Genomic DNA, 27,734 nt, shown 5'->3' with positions numbered 1-27,734 from the left:
GAAGGATTTTATTTCAGTGATAATTATTCTCGATGGGTTGCGAAGCACGTAACAAGGAAATTCATATCGCATACAGCGAAGTACAGAAGGCCGGATTATGAGGCTAAATGAAAAGCGTTTTTTTTAGGAGCCTAGAACAGATCACGGCATATAACAACAGTATATGTACTCCAGGAGTGTCGCTTTATATGGAAGTGAAACTTGGACAATCGGAGTATCTGAGAAGAAAAGATTAGAAGCTTTTGAAATGCGGTGCTATAGGAGACTGTTAAAAATCAGATGGGTGGATAAAGTGACAAATGAAGAGGTATTTCGACAAATAGATGAAGAAAGAAGCATTTGGAAAAATATAGTTAAAAGAAGAGACAGACTTATAGGCCACATACTAAGGCATCCTGAAATAGTCGCTTTAATATTGGAAGGACAAGTAGAAGGAAAAAATTGTGTAGGCAGGCCACGTTTGGAATATGTAAACCAAATTGTTGGGGATGTAGGATGTAGAGGGTATACTGAAATGAAACGACTAGCACTAGATAGGGAATCTTGGAGAGCTGCATCAAACCAGTCAAATGACTGAAGACAAAAAAAAAAAAAAATGTACTCCAGATACTATGAATTGACGAGTGGTGGCGGGCTCAGTCACTTTTTTATTTCCATTTCTTTGTGCTGTTCAGAACAGTATTATTTATGAAAATTGCAAATTATAAAGAAAACGTTTAGTTTTAAATTTGTTTAAAAAAATTAACGTTTCGTTTTTTTTTTTTTTTTGTACAAATCTTAGAAAGAATCGCTATACACTGAGATTTCTGAAAATAAAAAGCCGTTCCACTGTTTTCTATTCTCATCGCCTACATTAGATATGTATTTGGCTCGGATCGGTCGGCGGTGTTTATTAATCGTATAGATGAACTTTGTTTATATAAAATACAAAACACTTCTTGTCAATAAAAAAGAACTTCTAGAAAGGATTTATTTCCATAGGAACGTCTAGTATTTTCTACTTTATTCGCAGAACCGGTTGAATATATTCGCTTTTAATTTTTTTGAACCGGTCTTGTTAAAATATCCATGTTAGGTCCTTGCAGTTTATTTTTTTATTTTTTTGCTGTTGCAACAACTAGTACAGCCGGACTCAAAAACTTTTCATTTACTGTTTTGTTTTAGTTTTGTAATTTTAAACGTTCTCTATTAAATGAAAAATTTTCTTTACATTCACATTTTATCACGCATGTATTAAGTTTTTTTATCAGAATTCATATTTCACAAGCGGAGTTTTATTTCGCTTAAACAGTAATATAAGTAACATCGGGGTTCTTTAATTTTTCAGTTGTTTTGTATTGAATACTTTACTACATAGCCCCGTTTAAAAATTTGAGTTTTATTTCTTTTAGTCTCATTTTTATTTTCTTATTCAATTCTCAACGGATCTCTGCGGTTGTAAATCGATTTGGTATGTTTTTGTCGCATTCTTACTGTATACGGTTTATTTAGAGTTTGTTTCACTTATGTTTTTGTTAGCGTTCGTTTGACTTATCACTTTAAATCTAAGGATTAGGTTTTATATTTTTACTTCATATATATTTTTTTTTGTCTTCAGTCATTTGACTGGTTTGATGCAGAACTCCAAGATTCCCTATCTAGTGCTAGTCGTTTCATTTCAGTATACCCTCTACATCCTACATCCCTAACAATTTGTTTTACATATTCCAAACGTGGCCTGCCTAAACAATTTTTTCCCTTCTACCTGTCCTTCCAATATTAAAGCGACTATTCCAGGATGCCTTAAAATGTGGCCTATAAGTCTGTCTCTTCTTTTAACTATATTTTTCCAAATGCTCCTTTCTTCATCTATTTGCCGCAATACCTCTTCATTTGTTACTTTATCCACCCGTCTGGTTTTTAACATTCTCCTATAGCACCGCATTTCAAAAGCTCTTCTAATCTTTTCTTCTCAGATACTCCGATCGTCCAAGTTTCACTTCCATATAAAGCGACACTCCAAACATACACTTTCAAAAATCTTTTCCCGACATTTAAATTAATTTTTGATGTAAACATATTATATTTCTTCTTTAGCTTGTGCTATTCGGCATTTTATATCGCTCCTGCTTCGTCCATCTTTAGTAATTCTACTTCCCAAATAACAAAATTCTTCTACCTCCATAATCTTTTCTCCTCCTAAATAACTAGTATATAGTATTTAAATAACTAGAATTCTATACAGAAGAATTTAGAGGAGAGTGGAAGAAGTGTTAGGAGAAGAAAAATTTGGTTTCAGGAAAAGTATAGGGACAAGGGAAGCAATTTTAGGCCTCAGATTAATAGTAGAAGGAAGATTAAAGAAAAACACACCGACATACTTGGCGTTTATAGACCTAGAAAAGGCATTCGATAACGTAAACTGGAATAAAATGTTCAGCATTTAAAAAAAATTGGGGTTCAAATACATAGATAGAAGAACAATTGCTAACATGTACAGGAACCAAACAGCAACAGTAACAATTGAAGAACATAAGAAAGAAACCGTAATAAGAAAGGGAGTCCGACAAGGATGTTCCCTATCTCCGTTACTTTTTAATCTTTACATGGAACTAGCAGTTAATGATGTTAAAGAACCATTTAGATTCGGAGTAACAGTACAAGGTGAAAAGATAAAGATGCTATGATTTGCTGATGATATAGTAATTCTAGCCGAGAGTAAAAAGGATTTAGAAGAAACAATGAACGGCATAGATGAAGTCCTACGCAAGAACTATCGCATGAAAATAAACAAGAACAAAACAAAAGTAATGAAATGTAGTAGAAATAACAAAGATGGATATTTTCACAGAATGTGAAAATAGGAGGAGAAAAGATTATGGTGGTAGAAGAATTTTGTTATTTGGGAAGTAGAATTACTATAGATGGACGAAGCAGGAGCGATATAAAATGCCGAATAGCACAAGCGAAACGAGCCTTCAGTAAGAAATATAATTTGCTTACATCAAAAATTAATTTAAATTTCGGGAAAAGATTTTTGAAAGTGTATGTTTGGAGTGTCGCTTTATATGGAAGTGAAACTTGGACGATCGGAGTATCTGAGAAGAAAAGATTAGAAGAGCTTTTGAAATGCGGTGCTATAGGAGTACGTTAAAAATCAGACGGGTGGATAAAGTGACAAATGAAGAGGTATTGCGGCAAATAGATGAAGAAAGAAGCATTTGGAAAAATATAGTTAAAAGAAGAGACAGACTTATGGGCCACATACTAAGGCATCCTGGAATAGTAGCTTTGATATTGAAAGGACAGGTAGAAGGGAAAAATTGTGTAGGCAGGCCACGTTTGGAATATGAAAAACAAATTGTTAGGGATGTAGGATGTAGAGGTTATACTGAAATGAAACTACTAGCACTAGATAGGCAATCTTGGAGTGCTGCATCAAACCAGTCAAATGACTGACGACAAAAAAAAAGTTTTTTATTTTTATTTTCAGTAAAAATCGTGTGAAGATCCTATAAATACAGTTTACACGAGTCCTATCATTAAAATATGTACCAGAGTGATGATTGCCGTTCGTAAGAGTTCTAATGTTGTCAATATATAAGTGTAATATATATCGTCTGGGAAATGTTTCTCTGCTAAATCAAGACACCTGATAATCAAGTTCTGAGATCAACCCGAATTAATTTCTCTGATACAAGCTCTGGATGAATTTAATTAAACGTTTAGGAATGTTCCCCTGCGTTCCATTAACTGCCTCAAAATTTCCCTATTAATGTTATAAAACGATTTTCAGTTCAACGAAAACAACGTGCGTTTGACAGTTAAATTTCCTTCGTTTTTCTATGAAAAAGCTCTGTTTTAGCTTGAAAATTGTGTCCGTTCAAGAACGCTCCAGTATAAAACCCGGCTTGCTCCTCGCTCAGGAATGCGTCTGTAATTCCTCTTAATCTAAAATTCAAAATCTTAGTTAAACTTATATTCTGCTGGTCTACTATTAAGTTTATACCTCCATAATTCATCATCTTTTAATTTTCGATGAATTTGTCGGATGTATGTGTTCAGTTAATTGTAGTTAATAGTGCTGTTTTATACGTCATTACTGATTGCTTTTCGTATTTCTATCGAGGTTTAGGTTTTTCACCTGGGGGTTTTTTCTAAGATTAAAAAAGTTATTTCTTTTACCTTACTGCATTTGTCAAAGGCCTATTCAAGTTAAATTTGAAAAAAAGAAGAAAGGAAGAAAACGAAAGTAAATAAAATAATGAACTTATAAAAACATACTAGTAGTTATATTTTTTAAAGTTTTCTTTAAATTTCGCCTGTATGATGGCTGTGTCTAATTGAAGATTAATAAATTTGTTAGGTTTTTTTTTTTAATTTTGCGCCGACATTTAAAATTTGAAATGTAAAGACCGATTAGAAAGCACTTTTTATGATTTTTAATGCGTTTTTTTTTTCAATTTCGCTAATTTTTTAATGCCTAAAATTATTATAATTCAAATATTGTTTTTATGCTCCATAACCAATCTGTTTTACGCGTTCTGAATCGAGACTACGGTCACTTCCAAAAATAATACAGCGTTCTCAGTAATAATAAGCTATACCCAGTGCTGAACAGTGCCAGCCCGTACCCACTGGCAACTAAGCTCCTCATTTTTCGGCTGTACGTACTGCCGATTCTAACATATGCTTACCCGGCATGGGGGGCAGTGTTGAGCTCCTCGCTTCAAAAGAAGATCGAGGCCGTCCAAAACATCGCGTTGCGGACGATCTTTGGAGCTCCGTGGTTCGTCAGGAACGCCACTCTCCGATCTGATGCGAGATTTCAATCCGTGTCCGAGGTGGGGGTGGCGCAGGCGCGCAGACTGTTCGGGAGAGCGGCTGTGTCCGAACACAGTCATCTTCGGGACATCTGCCGAGAGGACCCAACTCCGACAGTTGTAAGGAAGCGGCCTCACGCCGTACTGGACGAACCACCGTGATGGTGCGGTGCGGTAGTCGAAAATCGACAAACCAGGCTTAGGGGCCTCCATATCGCATGAGCCATAAACGGAATAGTGCGTCAGACGCGTTTCCGGGGTCGCGAGTGAAAAGTTTTCGCGAGTTATATAGTTTGAAGACGTCAAACACGGTAAGTCGCGCATAAAACAAAAACGCGGTCTAAATTTAAAAAAACTTACAGTAAGACAAAATATCCCAGCAATTGCGACTCCTCCGGAAAAGGGGACGCATTGCTCCCTCCTTACAGCTAGTGCCCCGTTGTGGCGTATTCCTGCTAGCCTATTAAAGAGTTAGCACCGAAAGGACTTCAGTGGACGGTCTGAAGGGGAATTACGTCGGGAGGACAGGCTTTATAAGCCTAGCCTTCCGCGGTCGGCCCATGAAATGGGTTCGATAACGCTGGTTTAACAACGGATTGGAATGCAATTAAATCCGTCCTAAATTCACTAAAATAATAATAGACAAAACTTGAAAAATTAGATCCGAGATTAAAAATAACCCTTTTAAAAACAAGCCCGATTAGAATGATCCAGCAGCAAGGGACTCTGTCAGGTTCTGCGATAAAGTAGGGAGTAATAGACTCCTGCCAACTTTGCATTCCATTCCATAATAATAAGCATTCTATTCAAGCGTATCAGAGTAAGCGATGACTGAAGTGGTTCCTGTAGCCTTATTCTCATAAACGAATGCGCTGTTGTACGTCAATACGCGCAAACCTACTGAAATGTTTGTGATATTCAGTCCTTTAATGATAACGTTTATTCTCAACACCTCTGGTACCGGCTGTACAGTGTACATTATTCTCGGAGAATGAAACTCTTGACAAGAGTCTCTTGTACGAGCGCGTTACTTGCCTTTTGGCCGTAAATTTGACTAAAAATGAACTTAAGCGATTCACAGATAAAAACTATTAATTCTGCTGCGAGTGGAAACGGAGATTAGTTATTTAAGAACCGGCGCGTTTACTATTGCACCAGATGTTATTTTGTTAATATTGTATATCTCTTCATAAAATCATGATTCCTTGGTTTTAGTTACTATTTTCACGCTTAAATTCGTCGAATCAGCTTTGAATCGTTGCATTACGAATTCACGAAGCGTAGCAAAATGTTTTATATTTGATTTGTGAACTTAATGGCTCATTGGAAAATACGTTGTGCTTTCTGAGAAATATTACGAACAAAATATCACAGTAACGTTATGCAGTTTGTTGCAACATTTTAACAAGCTAACATTATTTTCATACGGATTGGAATCGTCTTAAGCATTACATTTAATACACTTTTCTATGTTATATTTAAGACTGTAATATCGCATAGCCTTTGTTATGCGACTTTGATATTTTCATCAGAAAGTAACAACGCTTGTCACCGTAACAAAATCTTGTTCAGTTGCTCGCTTCAACAGCAAGCGTTTACATAATTTGCCCTACATAAGACCGGTGATAATTCATGTAAGGTAATACGAGTAATGGTGGGGGGTATACACACCTACCTACACAGAATTAAGCTGCAGCAATGCGATTGAAACATGTACGGGTTACTACTTGCGTAAAAACACGAGTGTGAAAGATTAACACTAGCCGCCTTCGGTTGCATTTATTTTTTCTTATGTGAATGGTTAAATAAATATAATACCGAATGGCTTTTTCGTCATGCTAAGTTACGCTGTAGCTTTTCTTTTGCGATAATTACATTTTTTATCCTAGGTGATACCTTTCTAGATTACTTATTCGTTAAAAAGAAAAAAAAAATTGCCGGTTTAGTGTATAGTTTGTTCTATTTTATTGACACAACAACATTTTACGTAATAGGAATTTTTACATTGATAACGAGAGATTCTTTACGTAACTGTTCAAATATAATACATCGACATTTTTTACATCGCATAGTTTCCTTTATTTAAAAAGTATGCAACTTTAATATTCATTTTATGTAGTAGTTTATCGGATAAAAAAAAAGTGTCTGTATGTCGGATAAATAATTTGTGACCGAAAATGTTTTAAAATTAATTTTATTAGTTAAAGTGAAAACCCTTTTATAGTCGTACAATGTTTTCATCGTTAATTTGTAATTTCTGAATTTTCTTATTCCAAAATCCGTTTCATGATTACTTTGTAAAATATATTAAAGCTGATTTGTGCCCACGCGTGCTCTCACTTCTTCCAGCTTAAGGTAAAGCGCTTGTATTCTCCCGGTTCTGCGATATATTGGGCTTAAACATATTAAGTTATTCGAATACCACGCTTCTGCGATTCCGATCAAGTCCCTTAATTTTGCGATCTTGTTATGCAATTAATGTGCAAACTAAAGATTATTAGTAATATTAAAAGAAACATTAAAAATGTCTTAAATTTCATTATTGTTATAATACATTTCGTTTAAGAAAATTACCGATTTTTTTTATTAAAAGTTATATTGTTGGATTATTGGGGGGGATCTCATATCCTGTAGTGAACTGCTATATCGATCCTATTATGTGCGATTTGTTCTGCAGCAGTTCCATTTGAGTGTTAAAAGGAGTGCTAGCAAGAACTTTATTTTGCTTAAAAAGTAACCGTCAGAATTGACTGTGTAAAGTGGTCACTGGTTTTTATTTACATACTTTTTTTTATGTTGCTCTTCAGAAGAAATTAGGATTTAAATTAACATTATGTTAAATTTGGACGCACAATTAGTTAAAGGGTTATTTAATTTGTTAGTGACTAAAATAGTTAAAAAATTAAAAATGTGTGTATTTTTTTTTTGTCTTCAGTCATTTGACTGGTTTGATGCAGCTCTCCAAGATTCCCTATCTAGTGCTAGTCGTTTCATTTCAGGATACACTCTACATCCTACATCCCTAACAATTTGTTTTACATATTCCAAAAGTGGCCTGCCTACACAATTTTTCCCTTTTACCTGTCCTTCCAATATTAAAGCGACTATTCCAGGATGCCTTAGTATGTGGCCTATAAATCTGTCTCTTCTTTTAACTATATTTTTTCCAAACGCTTCTTTCTTCATCTATTTGCCGCAATACCTCTTCATTTGTCACTTTATCCACCCATCTGATTTTTAACATTTTCCTATAGCACCGCATTTCAAAAGGTTCTAATCTTTTCTTCTCAGATACTCCGATCGTCCAAGTTTCACTTCCATATAAAGCGACACTCCAAACATACACTTTCAAAAATCTTTTCCTGACATTTAAATTAATTTTTGATGTAAACAAATTATATTTCTTACTGAAGGCTCGTTAAGCTTGTGCTATTGTGCATTTTATATCGCTCCTGCTTCGTCCATCTTTAGTAATTCTACTTCCCAAATAACAAAATTCTTCTACCTCCATAATCTTTTCTCCTCCTATTTTCACATTCTGTGAAAATATCCATCTTTGTTATTTCTACTACAGTTCATTACTTTTGTTTTGTTCTTGTTTATTTTCATGCGATAGTTCTTGCGTAGGACTTCATCTATGCCGTTCATTGTTTCTTCTAAATCCTTTTTACTCTCGGCTAGAATTACTATATCATCAGCAAATCGTAGCATCTTTATCTTTTCACCTTGTACTGATACTCCGAATCTAAATTGTTCTTTAACATCATTAACTGCTAGTTCCATGTAAAGATTAAAAAGTAACGGAGATAGGGAACATCCTTGTCGGACTCCCTTTCTTATTAGGGCTTCTTTCTTATGTTCTTCAATTGTTACTGTTGCTGTTTGGTTCCTGTACATGTTAGCAGTTGTTCTTCTAACACTGTATTTGAACCCTAATTTATTTTAAATGCTGAACATTTTATCCCAGTCTACGTTATCGAATGCCTTTTCTAGGTCTATAAACGCCAAGTATGTCGGTTTGTTTTTCTTTAATCTTCCTTCTACTATTAATCTGAGTCCTAAAATTGTTTCCCTTGTCCCTATACTTTTCCTGAAACCAAATTGGTCTTCTCCTAACACTTTCTCCACTCTACTCTCAATTCTTCTGTATAGAATTCTAGTTAAGATTTTTGATGTATGACTAGTTAAACTGATTGTTCTGTATTCTTCACATTTATCTGCCCCTGGTTTCTTTGGTATCATGACTATAACACTTTTTTTTGAGGTCTGACGGAAATTCTCCTTTTTCATAAATATTATACACCAGTTTGTATAATCTCTCAATCGCTTCCTCACCTCTGCACTGCGCAGTAATTCTACAGGTATTCCGTCTATTCCAGGAGCCTTTCTGCCATTTAAATGTTTTAATGCTCTGTGTGTATTATTTTTGGTATATCCATTTAGTTCTGATATATTTTATAGATTTTAAATGTATTTGTTAATTAAATTCAGGTAATTTCTATAATTACTCTCTTATTGTTGTTAATTATTGAGAATACTTGGTTTCGTTTTTCATTACGATGGAATTTTAGTCCGACAATTAGCAAACGGCACACTGATATTTTGAAGCAAGATTTTCTGTTGGCATTTTGTACCGTAAAAATTTTACATATGGTCGTATAAAGGTCGTTTTAAAATGAAATTCAAAAGAAATTTATTAATCAATTTTCAAGTACAATTAAACAGAAATGCTAATTTAAATAACAATTTTTATTTAGTAAATTGGGTAATAAAATCTATGCTGTTAATGATTAATGAAAATCGTCTGGTCATTTTGTAAAGTAGTTTTTGAACATAGAAAACCAGTAGATGGAAATTCTATGATGATGTCTGATGTCCAAACATATTAATTCGTTTGAAATGAATTATTTCGTGGTACAGCCGTAGCTTATCCCAGATTCTGCATATTATTGAGATGTGAATTTAATGAAAAGATCGTTGGAAGGATATATTACCGCCTTTCCTAATACATTTAAAAATATTTTTGTTAGCGTAAAATGTTTGTTTTTATATATATTTTGTCTTAAAAATAGTTTTTTATAACCGGTTGTTATATTTTCTATTCCATTATAACGATCGATGATTTGACTCTTTATTATAGCTAATGAAATATACATGAAATCACTTGATATCTTTCTCTCCGTCCCACATTTTATTGTCTTTAATATTCCTTTCTTTCTAGCTTCCCACGCGCTTATTCTCAGAAATGTCTCCTTATTGTACTGGACGGCCGTTTCGAGTTATGTTAACTTGTATAAAAAGTAATCGAACGTCATCAGTAGTACGTAATTAATTAAATTCTGTTTACCGTCTGTAATTCCTCTTATTTGTTTTTTGTTAATTACATTTTCTATTAAAAAAAAACTATTATAGGTTTAATGTAATAAATAATAATTATTTTTCTTTTCTTCGTTATGATGTACATTTTTTTTATAAAAGGCTTAGAATACAGTTAATTAAGGGGTATATTATTCATTACATAATCAATGTTATTTTAGTGGTTTTGTAGCCTTGTTATCAGCATCTTGAACGTTTGACTTTTTTGAACACAACACCTTTATGCTGCTGAAGTCAGATTAATAAAATTGTTCAAGGCTTTAATTCAACGCGGGGAGCTAATTAACAACTTTTTAGTTAAAAAAGCAAAAAGTTAATGAAAAAATACAACGGGTAAAAAATTATTGGAACGTCGTTATAACGAAATTATTTTGATGAAGTAATGAAAGGAAGTTAATTTTTATTATAAAGAAATTTTATAACGTGTATCATAATTGATATTTTTATTAATTATCATATTGTATCCAGTCCTTCACTCGAATCCGTTAATTCATATTATGCATAGAATCTTTACGGTCAAGTTTTCATATTTAATGGTTCGTGGTAATTTACATTACTCTTTCCCTCCTTCACTATCTTTAAAATCTGATGTGGTTTGTTAACAATTGACTTTACCATTAATAAATTTTAGGGAATGCAAACTTTATTAATAAATTCAGTTATGAATTTTTTTTAAATATTTTCTAGAATAACATAGTTAGTCCTGAAATTAAAATGTTTCATTTTATTAGTTTAACAGTTTTTTACAAGATTGCACGGACTGTTTTGTAACTGTATTGGATTTACAACTAACTACTGTACGCATTCAGATATCTATAAAATCTGTAAACGAGAATGTTAAAAATCAGATGGGTGGATAAAGTGACAAATGAAGAGGTATTGCGACAAATAGATGAAGAAAGAAGCATTTGGAAAAATATAGTTAAAAGAAGAGACAGACTTATAGGCCACATACTAAGACATCCTGGAATAGTCGCTTTAATATTGGAAGGACAGGTAGAAGGAAAAAATTGTGTAGGCAGGCCACGTTTGGAATATTTAAAACAAATTGTTAGGGATGTAGGATGTAGAGGGTATACTGAAATGAAACGACTAGCACTAGATAGGGAATCTTGGAGAGCTGCATCAAACCAGTCAAATGACTGAAGACAAAAAAAAAAACGATTTTGGTTTATCGTTTCTCAGACTAATTAGAAAGCAATTTATTTTAGATTGATATTTATCCGTCGCATGACTATGTCGTTATTATTAAGAAATATCCCGGTATACAAGAGGGAACTTGCTTGGTTTGTTTGAATTAACGCAGCTTATTTCAAAGCTGGGTACCTATAATTTCGCTTGTGTACTTTTATGATGTTTATGCAATGAACTTTGGGCCTGTATATTCATTCATTTTTTTTTGTATTTTAGCGCTAATATTGTGACGACTTCCAGTGTTTTTAATTTTTTTAAAATATATACCAGATGGTGAAAAGTTGTTCCGAAAAGCGTCATTTTAATATATGTAACAACGTAACCGTACAACGAATAAAAGATGTACATTTTTTATTAATTACTTCAGCTTGATTTGCGTGCGCTTTCTCTAAATTATTCATAATTCGGAGACTGGACATCTATATTTAGAAAAATGTTACCTATTAATGTTAATAGGTAATTTTATGAGCGCAGTAGTGCTTTCATTCCACAAGTTACGAAAGTAAAAGTATTTGTTACATTCATTCTGAAATAATCATGAGTTCCTATTATGTAAATTATTTTTTATTTTCGTGTGCTAACTGTTCTGCGTCTTTGTACAGTACCGTTAGTACTGTAATGCGGTAATCTGTCGTGCGTTTTCTTTTTATTTTTAGTAAGTTACCTTACGACAAAAATTTATTTGACGTTAATAAACATAAATTTTTACTCTTATCTTTATTGGTATTGTTATCTTTCAATATTCTAGCTTAATGTTATCTTAGTAACCTTCAAAAGGTGCATTCAATTTATATTTTATTAATTTTTTATCTCATATCTCTTTGTTTTGTGCGAATGAAAAAAAAAAAAGAATGGATTTCTTTTCCTTTTCGCGATTCATTTAATGCATTTGTTAGTGTTTTATTTTATACTGATTGTAAGTTATGTATTATCTGTTAAATAAAACGAGAGAGAGCGGGAGGGAGAGAGAATCTGTGAGCGGAATGTTTTGACTGAATAGGTTCATGGAGATGTGAATCATGGATTATCGATTTTTTTTTTTTATTCGTTTATAACTTATTAATGTATTATTTTTAAGTAGTTTTCTTACTGTTTTTATTTACTTATTATACTTAATTGAATTAAGTAAAATAAGTTAAATTAGTTAATTAAATTAAGTGGAATTATATACTTAATTCAACTTCGGCGGCAACTTGTTCAATATTTATTGTATCTCCATGTCTGATATTTATATCAAGATTCTTTAGACTTTCTCCTCTAACGAAAGTAAGAAGAAGTCAATTAATTACGAGTGTGTCACTTAAAATAGAAAAAAATTAAATAAATTTTTACTATTAAATACGTTAGTAAATTCTACAAACTACATTATAAATATTGTAGGTAATTTACACACTATATTACTTGTTAATATTATTTGATACGTATTGGAATATGTTGCAGCTGATGGATGAACGTAGAAAATATAAGAATGCTAGTGATGAAGAAAGTAAAAGGAACTATCGGCGATTAAGAAATGCTATAAACAGGAAGTGCATACTGGCGAAAGAAGAGTGGATTAAAGAAAACTGTTCAGAAGTGGAAAGAGAAATGAACATTGGTAAAATAGACGGAGCATACAGGAAAATTAAGGAAACTTTTGGGGTACATAAATTAAAATGTAATAATGTGTTAAACAAAGTTGGTACACCAATATATAATACGAAAGGTAAAGTCGATAGTTGAGTGGAATATATTGAAGAGTTATACGGAGGAAATGAATTAGAAAATTGTGTTATAGAGAAAGTTGAGTCGGATGAAATGGGAGAAACAATACTGAGATCTGAATTTAAAAGAGCATTAAAAAATTTAAATGGCAGAAAAGCTCTTGGAATAGACAGAATACCTGTAGAATTACTGCGCAGTGCAGGTGAGGAAGCGATTGATAGATTATACAAACTGGTGTGTAATATTTATGAAAAAGGGGAATTTCCGTCAGACTTCAAAAAAAGTGTTATAGTCATGATACCAAAGAAAGCAGGGGCAGATAAATGTGAAGAATACAGAACACTTAGTTTAACTAGTCACGCATCAAAAATCTTAACTAGAATTCTACACAGAAGAATTGAGAGGACAGTGGAGGAAGTGTTAGGAAAAGACCAATTTGGTTTCAGGAAAAGTATAGGGACAAGGGAAGCAATTTTAGGCCTCAGATTAATAGTAGAAGGAAGATTAAAGAAAAACAAACCGACATACTTGGGGTTTATAGACCTAGAAAAGGCAATCGATAACGTAGACTGGAATAAAATGTTCAGCATTTTAAAAAAGTTTAGGGTTCAAATACAGAGATAGAAGAACAATTGCTAACATGTACAGGAACCAAACAGAAACAGTAACAATTGAAGAACATAAGAAAGAAGCCGTAATAAGAAAGGGAGTCCGACAAGGATGTTCCCTATCTCCGTTACTTTTTAATCTTTACATGGAACTAGCAGTTAATGATGTTAAAGAACAATTTAGATTCGGAGTAACAGTACAAGGTGAAAAGATAAAGATGCTACGATTTGCTGATGATATAGTAATTCTAGCTGAGAGTAAAAAGGATTTAGAAGAAACAATGAACGGCATAGATGAAGTCCTACGCAAGAACTATCGCATGAAAATAAACAAGAACAAAACAAAAGTAATGAAATGTAGAGAAATAACAAAGATGGACCGCTGAATGTGAAAATAGGAGGAGAGAAGATTATGGAGGTAGAAGAATTTTGTTATTTGGGAAGTAGAATTACTAAAGACTATAGAAGAATAACTGAAGACAAAAAAAAAAAAAATTGGAATATGGTAGGCTTTTATGGAGATTAATTATTTCAACCTAATTTTTTACCTACATTGTTTGAAAAAGAGGACTGAGTGTTCTTATTCTAAAGTTATTTATAAGCGTTTATACAGTTTAAAATTCATTTTTTGAATGAACCTTACCGTTTGTTTTCTGGTGTCATTGTGTATCTTAAACATTGAATATTGTCTTGGCAATGTAATTGTTATTATTGCTCCTGATTTAAGCAAATTAAATTTTACCCTTGTTTATTTTTATTATATATATATATATATAATCAATTTAAATTAGTGGTAGTCTTTTTTTGTGAAATTTGATTGTCGAAATTGTTACTTTTTAGATTGTCATTGAATTCATGGACAGTATTCCGTTGTTATTTTATAGCTCTTTTATTACCTTTCTATTGTTTAGCTTTACGACTTAAATTGTTGTCTTTGTGTGCGACTAGTACACAATTTAGAAGTTGTGAGATAATAAGTTACAGTATATGTAGATTATGTGTCTACGTACAACGATAATGTTTTATTGTAGGAAGCAACGGTAATATATTTGGAATTGATTTAAATTGACCTCGCTCCTCAAATCTCGTTTGCACCGATCCATTGTGTTACATTAACGTACAATGAAGGACATATTTTTATACATTTCTTTATACTTATTAAAAATTTAACGTATTAAGCGTTCGGTTGATTCTGCAACAGTCGAGTCACTGGATGTCGGTCATTATTAATTTGAATAATATTTGTTATTAAAATAGCGATGATATAAGATCAATATAATTAGCGCAGATAATGAAAATAAGAGTGTAAAAATTGTAATTTAAAAAAATAATTCTCTATAATCGGAAATGTTCGTAATGCGAAGATATTGTACTTGAATTTTTTTTTTATTATTAGAATATTAGATAATCGATACCGTTCATTGTATTTGTCCATCTCCAAGGCGATTTTAATATTTCACACACATCTTTAATAGTTTCCAAAAAGGAGGAAGTTCTTAATTTAATCCGTATGTTTCATTTCTTTTGTTCTTCAAGCTTTATTCTTCATCTAACTAACCGGTTTCGATAATCTGTGTTTTTTTTCCTTATTTTGAAAAGGAAGTTCTTCCAATTCCGTTGTAATTTCTTTCACATAGCTTAAGTGAAAGATTTTTATAAAAAAAAAAAAAGATTCATTATAGCCGTTTAGAAAATATTTTAATTTTTTTATCGGCATTTTTACTCAGAGTATTAGAAAGAATTTTTATATCTGATGATACATAGTCAAATGTAATACTGATATTCGAAGTTTTTGGACAAAATTTAAGAAAATTAATCAGAAAACACTTAAAGTAAAAATGTAATATATACTAGTATATATATATATATATATTTTTTTTTTGTCTTCAGTCATTTGACTGGTTTGAGGCAGTTCTCAAAGATTCCCTATCTAGTGCTAGTCGTTTCATTTCAGTATACCCTCTACATCCTACATCCTAACAATTTGTTTTACATATTCCAAACGTGGCCTGCAACACAATTTTTCCCTTTTACCTACTACCAATATTAAAACGACTATTCCAGGATGCCTTAGTATGTGGCCTATAAGTCTATCTTTTCTTTTAACTATATTTTTCCAAATGCTTCTTTCTTCATCTATTTGCCGCAATACCTCTTCATTTGTCACTTTATCCACCCGTAATATAATATACACCGTAAACAAATTATATTTCTTACTGAAGGCTCGTTTAGCTTGTGCTATTCGGCATTTTATATCGCTCCTGCTTCGTCCATCTTTAGTAATTCTCCTTCCCAAATAACAAAATTCTTCTACCTCAATAATCTTTTCTCCTCCTCCTGTTTTCACATTCAGCGGTCCATCTTTGTTATTTCTACTACATTTCATTACTTTTTTTTCTTCTTGTTTATTTTCATGCGATAGTTCTTGCGTAGGACTTCATCTATGCCGTTCATTGTTTCTTCTAAATCCTTTTTACTCTCGGCTAGAATTACTATATCATCAGCAAATCGTAGCATCTTTATCTTTGCACCTTGTACTGTTACTCCGAATCTAAATTGTTCTTTAACATCATTAACTGCTAGTTCCATGTAAAGATTAAAAAGTAACGGAGATAGGGAATATCCTTGTCAGACTCCCTTTCTTATTACGGCTTCTTTCTTATGTTCTTCAATTATTACTGTTGCTGTTTGGTTCCTGTACATGTTAGCAATTGTTCTTGTATCTCTGTATTTGAACCCTAACTTTATTAAAATGCTGAACATTTTATTCCAGTCTACGTTATCGAATGCCTTTTCTAGGTCTATAAACGCCAAGTATGTCGGTGTGTTTTTCTTTAATCTTCCTTCTACTATTAATCTGAGGCCTAAAATTGCTTCCCTTGTCCCTATACTTTTCCTGAAACCAAATTGGTCTTCTCCTAACACTTCTTCCACTGTCCTCTCAATTCTTCTGTATAGAATTCTAGTTAAGATTTTTGATGCACGACTAGTTAAACAAATTGTTCTGTATTCTTCACATTTATCTGCCCGTGCTTTCTTTGGTATCATGACTATAACACTTTTTTTGAAGTCTGACGGAAATTTCCCTTTTTCATAAATATTACACACCAGTTCAATCACATCAAAAGATTTTTGAAAGTGCATGTTTGGAGTGTCGCTTTATATGGAAGTGAAACTTGGACAATCGAAGTATCTCAGAAGAAAAGATTAGAAACTTTTGAAATGTGGTGCTATAGGAGAATGTTAAAAATCAGATGGGTGGATAAAGTGACAAATGAAGAGGTATTGCGGCAAATAGGTGAAGAAAGAAGGATTTGGAAAAATATAGTTAAAAGAAGAGACAGACTTATAGGCCACATACTAAGGCATCCTGGAATAGTCGCTTTAATATTGGAAGGGCAGGTAAAAGGAAAAAATTGTGTAGGTAGGCCACGTTTGGAATATGTAAAACAAATTGTTAGGATGTAGGATGTAGAGGGTATACTGAAATGAAATGACTAGCACTAGATAGGGAATCTTGGAGAGCTGCATTAAACCAGTCAAATGACTGAAGACAAAAAAAAAATATCCTTTATTGTTAGTAGCAGGAAAATACCCATTTTCAATCGAGAAGGGTACTCAAAGGTCCATCTAAGGAGGAGATGGCAAGAATAATATATATTTGTATAAAAGGAAAGTAGTGGATGTCAGCCTTGGCTACCTCCTCCCTAGTTATACAAATTGCAAAAGGTTTTTTTTTTTTTTTTTTTATACTGGTGATTATAACTATTTACATTTTTCCACTTTGTATTATAATTTTTGTAATAACTAATTTTTAATTTGTATGAAATTTATATGAAGATTTATACAATAAATTTGTAATTAGAACTTTTTTTATTCATTCATGCGGAAAAAGAGATGCTTTCATTTATTGCTAGTAGGCAGGTTTATTGCACATCCATTCCTCTCCATTTATCCCTATTAACTAAAGTAAATTGCTGTTCATTTTAGTTGTTTTTATTGTTTATGCTTCTTGAGATCATTCGATAGTTAGTTTGTTCCTTTCTTCTTTCCTCCCTTTGTTTACACTTCCAGTTCAGCATTAAAAAAATCTTTTCTTTTAATTTTACACAATTTATTTTTTCCTTTTAATAATGATCTGGGTCATCTATTTTTCCTCATTCACCATTTGTGAACTTCTTAATTTATTACTTTATTACTTAGTCTGTCTCATTTCCTCGTTTCTCTTTATTTAAATTTCATTAGCTTTTGACATAATTCATCCTACACAGTTTCCATCTTTCTGAACTGTTCATTAAAACATTCTACCTTTAATGCTTGATCAGACTTGTCTTCAATTTTTATTCATCTTACTGGCCAGTATTCTTATTCCCCTTATCGCAAAGTTTCATTGCAAAATCATTTCTTAGTCTTAACTTCGTTTTCATATTCTCATTTCTTAATTAATTTACTTCTCAGATATTTAGATAAGGTTACTTGTGTACTCTATCATCTCTTTTCATTTACAGAAGCTATTATTTCATCATTCTTTGTATGCCTTTGTTTTGTCACAATTTATTCTTATTCCAGTTATTTGCTACGGTATGCTTTCTGTTTGGTATTGAGTACTCTTTCATGATTTTCCCCCCAATAGGTTTTTTTTAATGATATATTCTTGAAATATTGTGTAATATCATAATTCATTAAACATGCATGTATTTTAAAGATTAGATAAAATTATTTTGGAGAAATGAGAGTATAATTAAAAATTCATATAATATATTTTTAAATGTAACATTTATTATAGATCGTAATTCCAATTCCTTTTATAAACATAACACAATACTTATTTTACTAAACTATAATTATACTACAAGATAAAACTCACTAATATGTTGAAGTATCATATTGAACAAGTCTTCCTCCCCCTTATGTCAGTGATGTCGTAGAAATTCACATAAATAAGTCATCATTAAAGATTGAGTCATTGTTGTATATAATTTGTATATATTTAGGCGTTAGTTAGACAAGGTTAGCAAGGGAACAAGCGCAGTTTATGTTTGGTTAGGTTATATTAATATATGTGTGATTTGTTATATATATTGTTAAAAAAATAGAAAACTTTTTGTTTTCCAAAATTCCAATTCCAAAAGAGTACATGGTATTGTTGTAAATCTGCTTCATATGTATATTAAGTGTGTGTGTGTGTGTGTGTGTGTGTGTGTGTGTGTGTGTGTGTGTGTGTGTGTGTGTGTGTGTGTGTGTGTGTGTGTGTGTGTGTGTGTGTGTGTGTGTGTGTGTGTGTGTGTGTGTGTGTGTGTGTGTGTGTGTGTGTGTGTGTGTGTGTGTGTGTGTGTGTGTGTGTGTGTGTGTGTGTGTGTGTGTGTTTAATACAGGTGAAAAAAACAGGATTTCACTTCCCCCAGTGAAGTGAGGTCAGTGAAATTTTTAAGATGTTATATAAGGGTAAACTTGATAGTTGCATATGTTTTTTGACCTGAAAAATTGAATAAAACAGATCCCAGAACTCTATCTTCTGTAGTTTTCATAATATCCAACAAAAATAGAAAATTTTGGTGATGAAAAACATGCTGCTTAGGATTGAACTGTAGTAACCAATAACTTTGTTAAATGACTAATAAATTATTAAAACTTGCAGAGAATTTAATTCTGAGAAAATTGATGTAATAAGTGTTATGAAAAACAAACATCAACTTTTATTAATCAAAACAGAACAAAACTTGACAGAAAAATGGTCGGTAAATTGGCCACCCAGATCACTGGACCTAACTCCCATATATTACTGTTATGGAGATAGATGAAATGTGAGGTGTACAAGAAAAAATAGGCACGTGATGAACTGATTGCTTGCATTCTTAATGCTGCTGCCCTCATCAAGGAACCCAAAGGTATTAGGTTAAACCACATCAAATGAATCTAACTCAAAGAATTTTTTTTTGTTTACTGCATTTATTGTTTTTTGTTTCTACTATTAAAAAAGTTGAATTTACTTCATGTAAACTTAAATTAATGTACTGAAATATATTTTTGAAAAGTAGTTTTTTTTTCTGTTTAGCCTCTGAAACCACCATAAGGTATTACTTCAGAGGATGATATGTATGAATGTAAATGAAGTATAGTCTTGTACAGTCTCAGGTCGACCGTTCCTGAGATGTGTGCAGTGAGAAACAGCATTAAACTATAATTCCTTTCTGATGTAATTTTTTTGCTTTATTCTAAGAATAAGATGTTTATTTTTTATCTGCACTTGCTTAATTTATGCGTCTGGATTCGTATTTATTATAATTAATGTTATTTTCCTTATTAGTGTTTTGAATTGTAATTTATACCAATTTAAAATTTATGCCAGTTATATTAAAAATTTTTTTTTTTTTTGCAGAGAGATGACCCTGCCCTTCTCTCTCAGTTCTTTTATGCGGATGAAGAATTAAATCTTGTTGCTGCAGAATTAGATAGCTTTGATGGACGGAAAGATCCAGAAAGGTGTACCCTTCTTGTTAATCACTTGCGTCAGTGTCAAGATAAGGTATGATTCTTATTGTTATCTATAAATCAGAATATCTATGTGAATGTTTTTTTGTTTTGATATTGTTACGTTTTCACTCCCTCTTACCATCAAGTGCTGAAACCTAGCTGTGGCTAGGGTGCCCACAGTAAACTATGGTCGCTAGAACATCACGCCACTCAATGTCACAAGCTGCTCCCTCGAGCACTGTCCGTAGCGTCTCTTGCCAGTCTATACTCATACCTGACCCAAGGCGGTCATGTCCAGATGGACTCTCTCAATTCTTGTTCTGATGAACATTTTTTATTTAGCTTATGTTTGCTATCGTTAAAGTTAAGTTATAAATTACAAGTGTTATGTTACAAGGTGATTTTAAACCGCCAAGACTGCATACAATTAAACAATCCTTCGGTAATCAACAAGGTGTTGTCTTCATTCATCACCTATGAACACATACAGTCCACCCTCGCTTTAAAATTTACTGCAACGCTGTTGAACAACGGCATCCTGTCGACGTCGCAACATTTATTCTCTTAAAATTTATGGTTCCAGCAAGCAAAATTTTGCTTATTCAATTTTATCTTAGTATTTCATTTATCAAAATTAGATAGATGTTTTTGAGAGGACGTCAGTGATTTAGTAGAAAATTATATCATAATTAACTGATGTAATTTTTCATAGTAAGTGCTACCTACATATTGTATATAGATTTAAAGTTACACAAAGAGATCCAACAGTCCTGCACATCAAAATTAAAGTGTCTATAAATAGTAGTATTGTTGAAAACGTTCTATCGACTACTGCAAGATAGTACCATGGGTATTAACAACAACAAACAAAGACACCATTGTGATATGTATTGATCACGTGATGTTTGCAATAGTGCTTTGTTTATTGCTTGGTAAACATGTAATTTTTCCCAAGAGCATCAAGTTTTCATTGTTGAATAGTATTTTTCCAGTTGTTTGTATGCACGTGTTGTAGATGAATTTCATGGAAAATATCCATACGTGGCAGTGCCTAACAATTCACCATAACAAGATTAATTGCCCATTTTAGAGAATGCGGATCAGTTGCGACAAGAAGTGAACAAGATGACTGGCCATTTTGACTGATGTTAAAAAGTGTTGCACCTTGATGAGATTATCAGTGCACTCTCAGATTTCATATGGAAGTGCTGAGAGAGCAATGAAGCAGTTACACTTTTGTGCATATCATGTTCGTAGAGTTCAGGAATTGAAGGAGCCAGATAAAGAAAAGCCTGTAGTGTACTGTACATGGTTTCGATCATTTGTTGACAACTATGGAATTGCAGAGCTTGACTGTGTTTTCTTCGTTGAAGAGGTGTGGTTTTCACCTTAGTGGCTACTGAAAATCCACTTGTGTTACTTGAAAACCTCTTACATCTCAGAAAGTTAAAAGTGTGGTGTGCTGTATCATGTCATCGAATAATGGGCCCCATTTTCTTTGAAACCACAGTGAACAGTGTTGAGTACCAAGACATCATTACACAGTTTATTGCACTTTTTGAAGAACGCGATTGTTAGTTCCAGCAGGACAGTCACACATCTTATGAAACCATGCATTTCTTGCACGTTTTTTCCCGATTGTATCATCTCTAAAGAATTATGACACCCCCCCCCCTCGCATTCACCTGATTTGATGTTCCCAGATTTCTTTCTGTGGGGTCTTAAAGGAAAGGTTATAAAAACAGGCCCCACACACGCTGGAGGAACTAAAGATGAACAGAGTAACAGAGATTAACTACATCAGTATACATGTGCTCCACAAAGTGGCTTCAAATATGATAAAAAGACTTTACACTTGCATTACTGAACAGGGCAGCCATTTTGAGCATGTGTTATGAAAATAAAAAATCTTTAAATATTATTACTTAATGTCCTTACGTTGATGTGCACAACTTTTGGATCTTAATGTATCTGTAAGTAATTACTAAGGAACATTTCATTTTCATGTTTCTTTATATTCATTTATCAGAAATAAAGAAAAAAGACTTTTGCTTCACAATGATATTGTTTCAATTTGTGCACAGTGTGTGTCTTTTCTGTTCTACTTTTTGTATAGAATTATGCATGAAAAACTGTTAGATATAATTAAAATTGTTTTACCAAAACTTATAAAATAAATTTACAGTACTGTATGACTACTCATATGATTAAGATCTTAATGGTGGTAATTTCTTAACAGAAATGATAAGCATTTTAGCAAAAAATGTTAAACAACAAAAATAAGCAAATAGAATTTTATACAATTTTTGTATAAACTTTTATGAAATTTCAAATGGAGAGGTTCCTTCCCTGTATTTTGATGACAGATTTTTGTGATTTACACACTATAGATGAATTTTAGTAAAAGTTTTTTAGTAAACAATAATTTAAAATAATCTTTTTTTATGAAATATTTTTACTATCTTGACTAAGCATTCCTTTCTGTTTAATAATCATCTGGTATCCAGAGAAATACCAATACTGCAACTTGTAATACAGTGTCATGTGAAATATTTAGAGTAGTGTTGCCAACTTAATGAAATTGATCAAATCGGAATTAATTTGCATATTTATTTACCACTTTTTTCTTTTTCTTTACCTCTACGCTATTCAGTCCTGTTTTTTCCAGATTGCCCTCTGTATTGTATTTTTGTCTTGGTCATTTATATACGGTTTGTTTATTTAAAAATTTTTGTTACACTTTCGTACTGATGAAATATCAAATTCTGCTATTGATCAAGTTTGTTGAAATATATCTTGCTTTTGGTTTTAATTTAAAAACCATCTTTTTCCATTTTTGTTTAGGTTCCAGTTTTTTTTTCTTCCTTCTCAAAAATTTTTAATTTGATACCAGTTACGGTAGGATGCTCTTATTATTCTGAAATACAGTTTAATCGTGTCACTATATTTATTTTAATCCTGCATTAATTTTACATTGCAATTTATTGAAATTATCTTATGTATTCTGGTTATGTTAGATATATATATTTATATAATTTTTTTTTCTGGTGATTTTCTTAGTTCAAAGAATATAATGATAATAGTATTGAACTTGATTAATAGATGTTTGATATTTGGTTTGATAAGGTTTAAAAAGTATAAGAATAAAATTACTATCAACTTTTAAAAGTACGGTATTAATTTTCTGAAACACCTAAATGAATTAATTTCATTAGGATTTACATTCAGTGTAGAGGAATGTGTACACACATCAGCTTTAAGGCTGATTTGAACCTCTCAGTTAAGGGTTTGTTATTCAAAGTTTAGATAATTTAGGAGATATAATCCACAATTTGTGGGCGATTTATCAGTAACTTGATTTTCTGAGTTTTATACGTGCTAGATCTTTTTCTTTTCTGTTTCATTCTTAAGAGTATCTGTTTATTTAAAGAAAATCAGTAGGAATTAAGAGAAAACTATATATTAATACTGTTTTTGGCTTCTTTTCCTGGTAATCCAGTTTCATTGATCGTAACTTGATAATAGTGTATTGAAAAAAGGTGCTTAAGTATTTTTAATTATTTTTCTGATGGTTAATTTCTCAGTATGACAGCTATTATTTGAAAATTACAATGTTTGAAATTTTTGAACTATTTGTTTACACTTACTACTGTTATCATATTTACATAATTTTAGTTGTGAAGGAAACAAGGCTTTCTGTTAAATCTAGCAGCAATTTCGGCTTTCTGATGCTATTACTTTACTGAAAATTAATCAAGTACAGAGCCACAGCACTGTATTGATTCTTACATGTGAAATGATTGTTCACTTTCCTAACAAGCACTGGAGGTTCCCATCTGTTATAATTAAAAGTCTTATAATTCCACAACCCATTTCCAGTACAAATTCTGTAATAATGTTGTTAAAATACTTAGTTAGGTGTCAAAAGATGTGTTTCCTATTTTTCTAAAAATCAAAATAGTATTTTTTTTTTAACAGAGACTATACTGAAATTGACGATTGACATTTTTAAACTCTTTTCTTAACTTACTTAAATGCTATTTTTTTAAAAGGATTTATGTTAATGTTATGTTCTATTTCTGGTAAAGTGGGTGAATAACTAGATACTTTCAATATGTAATTTGTTGTAATTCTTACAGTATTACTGTAGATAACAGTAATACTGTATATTTAAAACAATATGGAAAAAACTTAAAACTGAAAACATTGTAAGAAAAAAATGGTATAAGAAAGATATAAAAGTATAACATGGTTTAAAAAACTAACTTTTTTCATTTGTGCTATACAAGATGTAAATCTATGAAGATAAGCATCTCTTGTGATAATTGCTAAATGTAGATATTTTTCTATTTTAATTAAAATATTGCTAATCTACTTATTTTTTTGAATTTATTTACCTGCACATCTAATAGAGCCCTACATCAAGAAAATCTAATATAAATTTCTAAATCAAGGACAAATCAAAGAGGAGTTTTTAATATTAGTTCAATAGTCTTCCAATATCATAGAATTCTGCTCTCTCTCGCTCTCTCTCTCTCTCTCTCTCTCTGTATATGTATATATATATATAAAATGCTACTGTTTTCCGTATGTTTATTTATTATTTCAATGCAAGAAAAAAACTGACAACATTATTGCAGGATTTTGCTGGCAAGTGGTTAAAGCCATGTTTCGTGAAAGTCCTAAACTGTGTGTTGTTTATGATGTATGGCTTATACACATGTACACTCACAACTTAAGTATTTGTCATTTTATTTAAATATAATATTTTTTTGTTTATTTAAATCAATGATTCCAAGTAAAGAGTGCACATATACCGTATTTAATTCGTGTGGGTGTGGCGAGTGGCGATGGTCGGTAATAACTAAACTAATTTAATTTCACAACTTGTATAGAACAAATTTTGCTTGCACGGTCGGCAGACGAGTGTAGCTGTGAGGCTTAATGTGCCAGGTACTGAGTCAACAGAACGATCAAGTTCGAGAACAGCTAGACCAAGTTACTTTTTTACACTTTAAATGTTATTCATTTATTTAATTCTACCGCTCATGTTTGACATCAGAACATAGCAGTAGTTCAGAGCATTTTTTGGGGTGGGGGTACAATTTTGCAAATGTTATCAATTTTTAATTTTTAACTAATGTGCTGAAGAAAGATATGACCTTAATTAGGCAAAATCTGGAGATACTGAGGGGGACCTTGCTCTACAGTCTCACCCCCTTGTCCTTTTAAGTTAATGTCCCATATATAATCTTTCCAAGTTTGGTCAACATCAGTCCAGTGTTTTGGAGATATAATGTGATTTAGAGGCCAACACCAAACACACTTGTACATATGAACATTAACATCTGGAAAATTTTCATTCAGTGTTTTGGGTTCCTAGATGCCAAAATGTCGAAATCCGATGAAAACCACTTATCCCAAATTGGATCGATTACATTTCCCTTCTAGAGCTATAGCTCTGCTATAGCACTATCTAAACAGGAAAGTAATACGTATCTTAAGAAAGTAGGAATTTCAGTTGAATAAGTACAATATAAATAAATTCATAAAACCAGTTGCATTTTGGAGACTATATACTAAATTTTCTTTATATAGGACTGCTAGCTGCCCTTTAGAGGGTGGGTAGATATGTTTAAACAAGAAATTAGGACATAATGCTAATTCTGTCACATGCCTGCCATATGCTGTTTTTAGTACCACAACTGTGTCGCTGTAAGAAGTGGATGGTACAACATGCGCTTGCTAAATTTGTGTTTGTTTTTCTGATATTGTCATTTTATTTATGAAAATATAAATTCCAGTAATATCATAGAGCAATAGAGCTCAAAAAATAAAAGTAAATGAAATGAAAATAATAAATAAATGAATAAGACTACTTATTTGTCAGCTTTTATGTGCTTAAGCCTGTAGTTATTGTGTTCAAAGAAAACAGCTTTAAGAAAACTTTTTGTATCACTTATATTGCTTATAGATATGAATCTTCTGTTATTATTTGCTTATATTTAAGTAGAAACCTGTAAAATATCTGGTTCAGTATGTATTACAATTAATATTGACCTTACAGTGAGTGTAATTATTAAAAGTGATAAATTTGAGGAAAAATAATAAAACAAATATACTTTCCTTAAACTGTGTTCATTCATTACTTCTTGTTTATAAAATATCTGTTTACTTTTCATGTGATTGACGACCTCAGTTCAGTTAATTATTTTAATTTGGTGTTTTTTCCAAATTGTTCTGTACTTATTTCACATGTGATAAAGTATATAATATATATATATATATATAAAACATAATTAAATGTATATTGATTTCAGCCAGAATCAGTTTTAATGTGAAAAGTTAATTAATTTTTAGTACACGATTAAAAAATATCTGTTACCCTCTATTTTTTATTATTTTACCTTCTTTTGTAAAAATACCTATAACCATTTTTTTGTGTGCTGTTTGCTTTTATTTATTTATTATTTAAATTAGCTGCTTGTTAATTCAAGTAAAATATAGATATTTTAACGTAATATAAATCCTAAATTGATTAGGTTGTTAAATATCCCTCATTATTGACTTAACTTGATGAATAGTGGTGTTATTAACGAGTGAGTGATGTTTTTATTACTTTATTTAAAATTTGATAGCATTATTGTTCATTTACTTTGTTTATAACACTTAATTTTAGCGATGTTATTACGTATTAATGGTTGGTTGATTTTAATTAACTCTCAAACATCATGTTCTAGTGAATTGGGTTATTAATAATGGCAAAGTAATTGTTAATAACTGAGATATCTTTTACATTATATGATCCTGTATGAAATACTAATTGCATTTTCAAGTAGAATATTATCATACTGGGGTATTCCATTTTAATTAAACTAATGATTGCAGCACTATTTTTGATGATATTTGATAGTGGCCAAGAAATATAAATAGAAATAGTGACCTTGTAGTGGCCAAGAAATATTTTTATATTTTTAAAAATTATTTTCATGAGAAATAGAATATTTTATAACTCGCTAACAGGTAAAAACAGCCATTTTCCTCTCATGAGCTGCAGTATTCTTATTTTACATTGTACAGATGGTCAAAAAGGGTTTTTTTTTGGAAAGGGTAAAGATGGAACTTCATCTTAGTGTACAAGTTCATTTTGTTACATAGCCAAATCTTGTAATTTTTACTGAAGTTAGTTTCAAATTTTTTTTTTTTTTTAATTTTGGGCCCAAAATAAATAATGGACTTGGTTAACAGGCCTGTTTTTTACCTTTTAACTCTTAGGTACTAGTAGTACTTATAAAAAAAAATTTACTTTTTATAGTGTCCTTCATTAAAAAAAATGGTCACAAAATCATATGATTTTGAAAATGTCTCAATTTTGGGACCCAAAAACCACATGTGGGACAGGTGGCAAAAATCTACAGCATTTTATGTACTTTAAAACCATATAAAATTTATTTTGTTACTCAAAGGGGTTGACGAGTAATGAAGCTAACAAAACCGCTAAAAATACTGTTCCTTCTAACTGTAAACTACATATCCAAAAATACTGATGTGTATTTTTTTCAGATTATAAAAATTA

At 31.6% G+C, this 27,734-nt stretch overlaps 1 protein-coding gene across 2 annotated transcripts in view; it reads left to right on the top strand.

The window, feature by feature from the left end:
• Positions 1-27,734, top strand: part of LOC142317494 (lateral signaling target protein 2 homolog) — a 140,039-nt gene that overhangs the window by 56,234 nt on the left and 56,071 nt on the right. For both annotated transcript variants that reach the window (XM_075354063.1, XM_075354059.1), the window contains exon 2: positions 20,064-20,210. In XM_075354063.1, the coding sequence (XP_075210178.1) occupies positions 20,064-20,210 (147 nt within the window). The remainder of the gene's footprint in view (positions 1-20,063; positions 20,211-27,734) is intronic.

Source organism: Lycorma delicatula, chromosome 1 (assembly GCF_047948215.1).
Source record: "Lycorma delicatula isolate Av1 chromosome 1, ASM4794821v1, whole genome shotgun sequence".
Lineage (NCBI taxonomy): Eukaryota > Metazoa > Arthropoda > Insecta > Hemiptera > Fulgoridae > Lycorma > Lycorma delicatula.
This window is presented reverse-complemented; position numbering and strand designations above follow the sequence as displayed.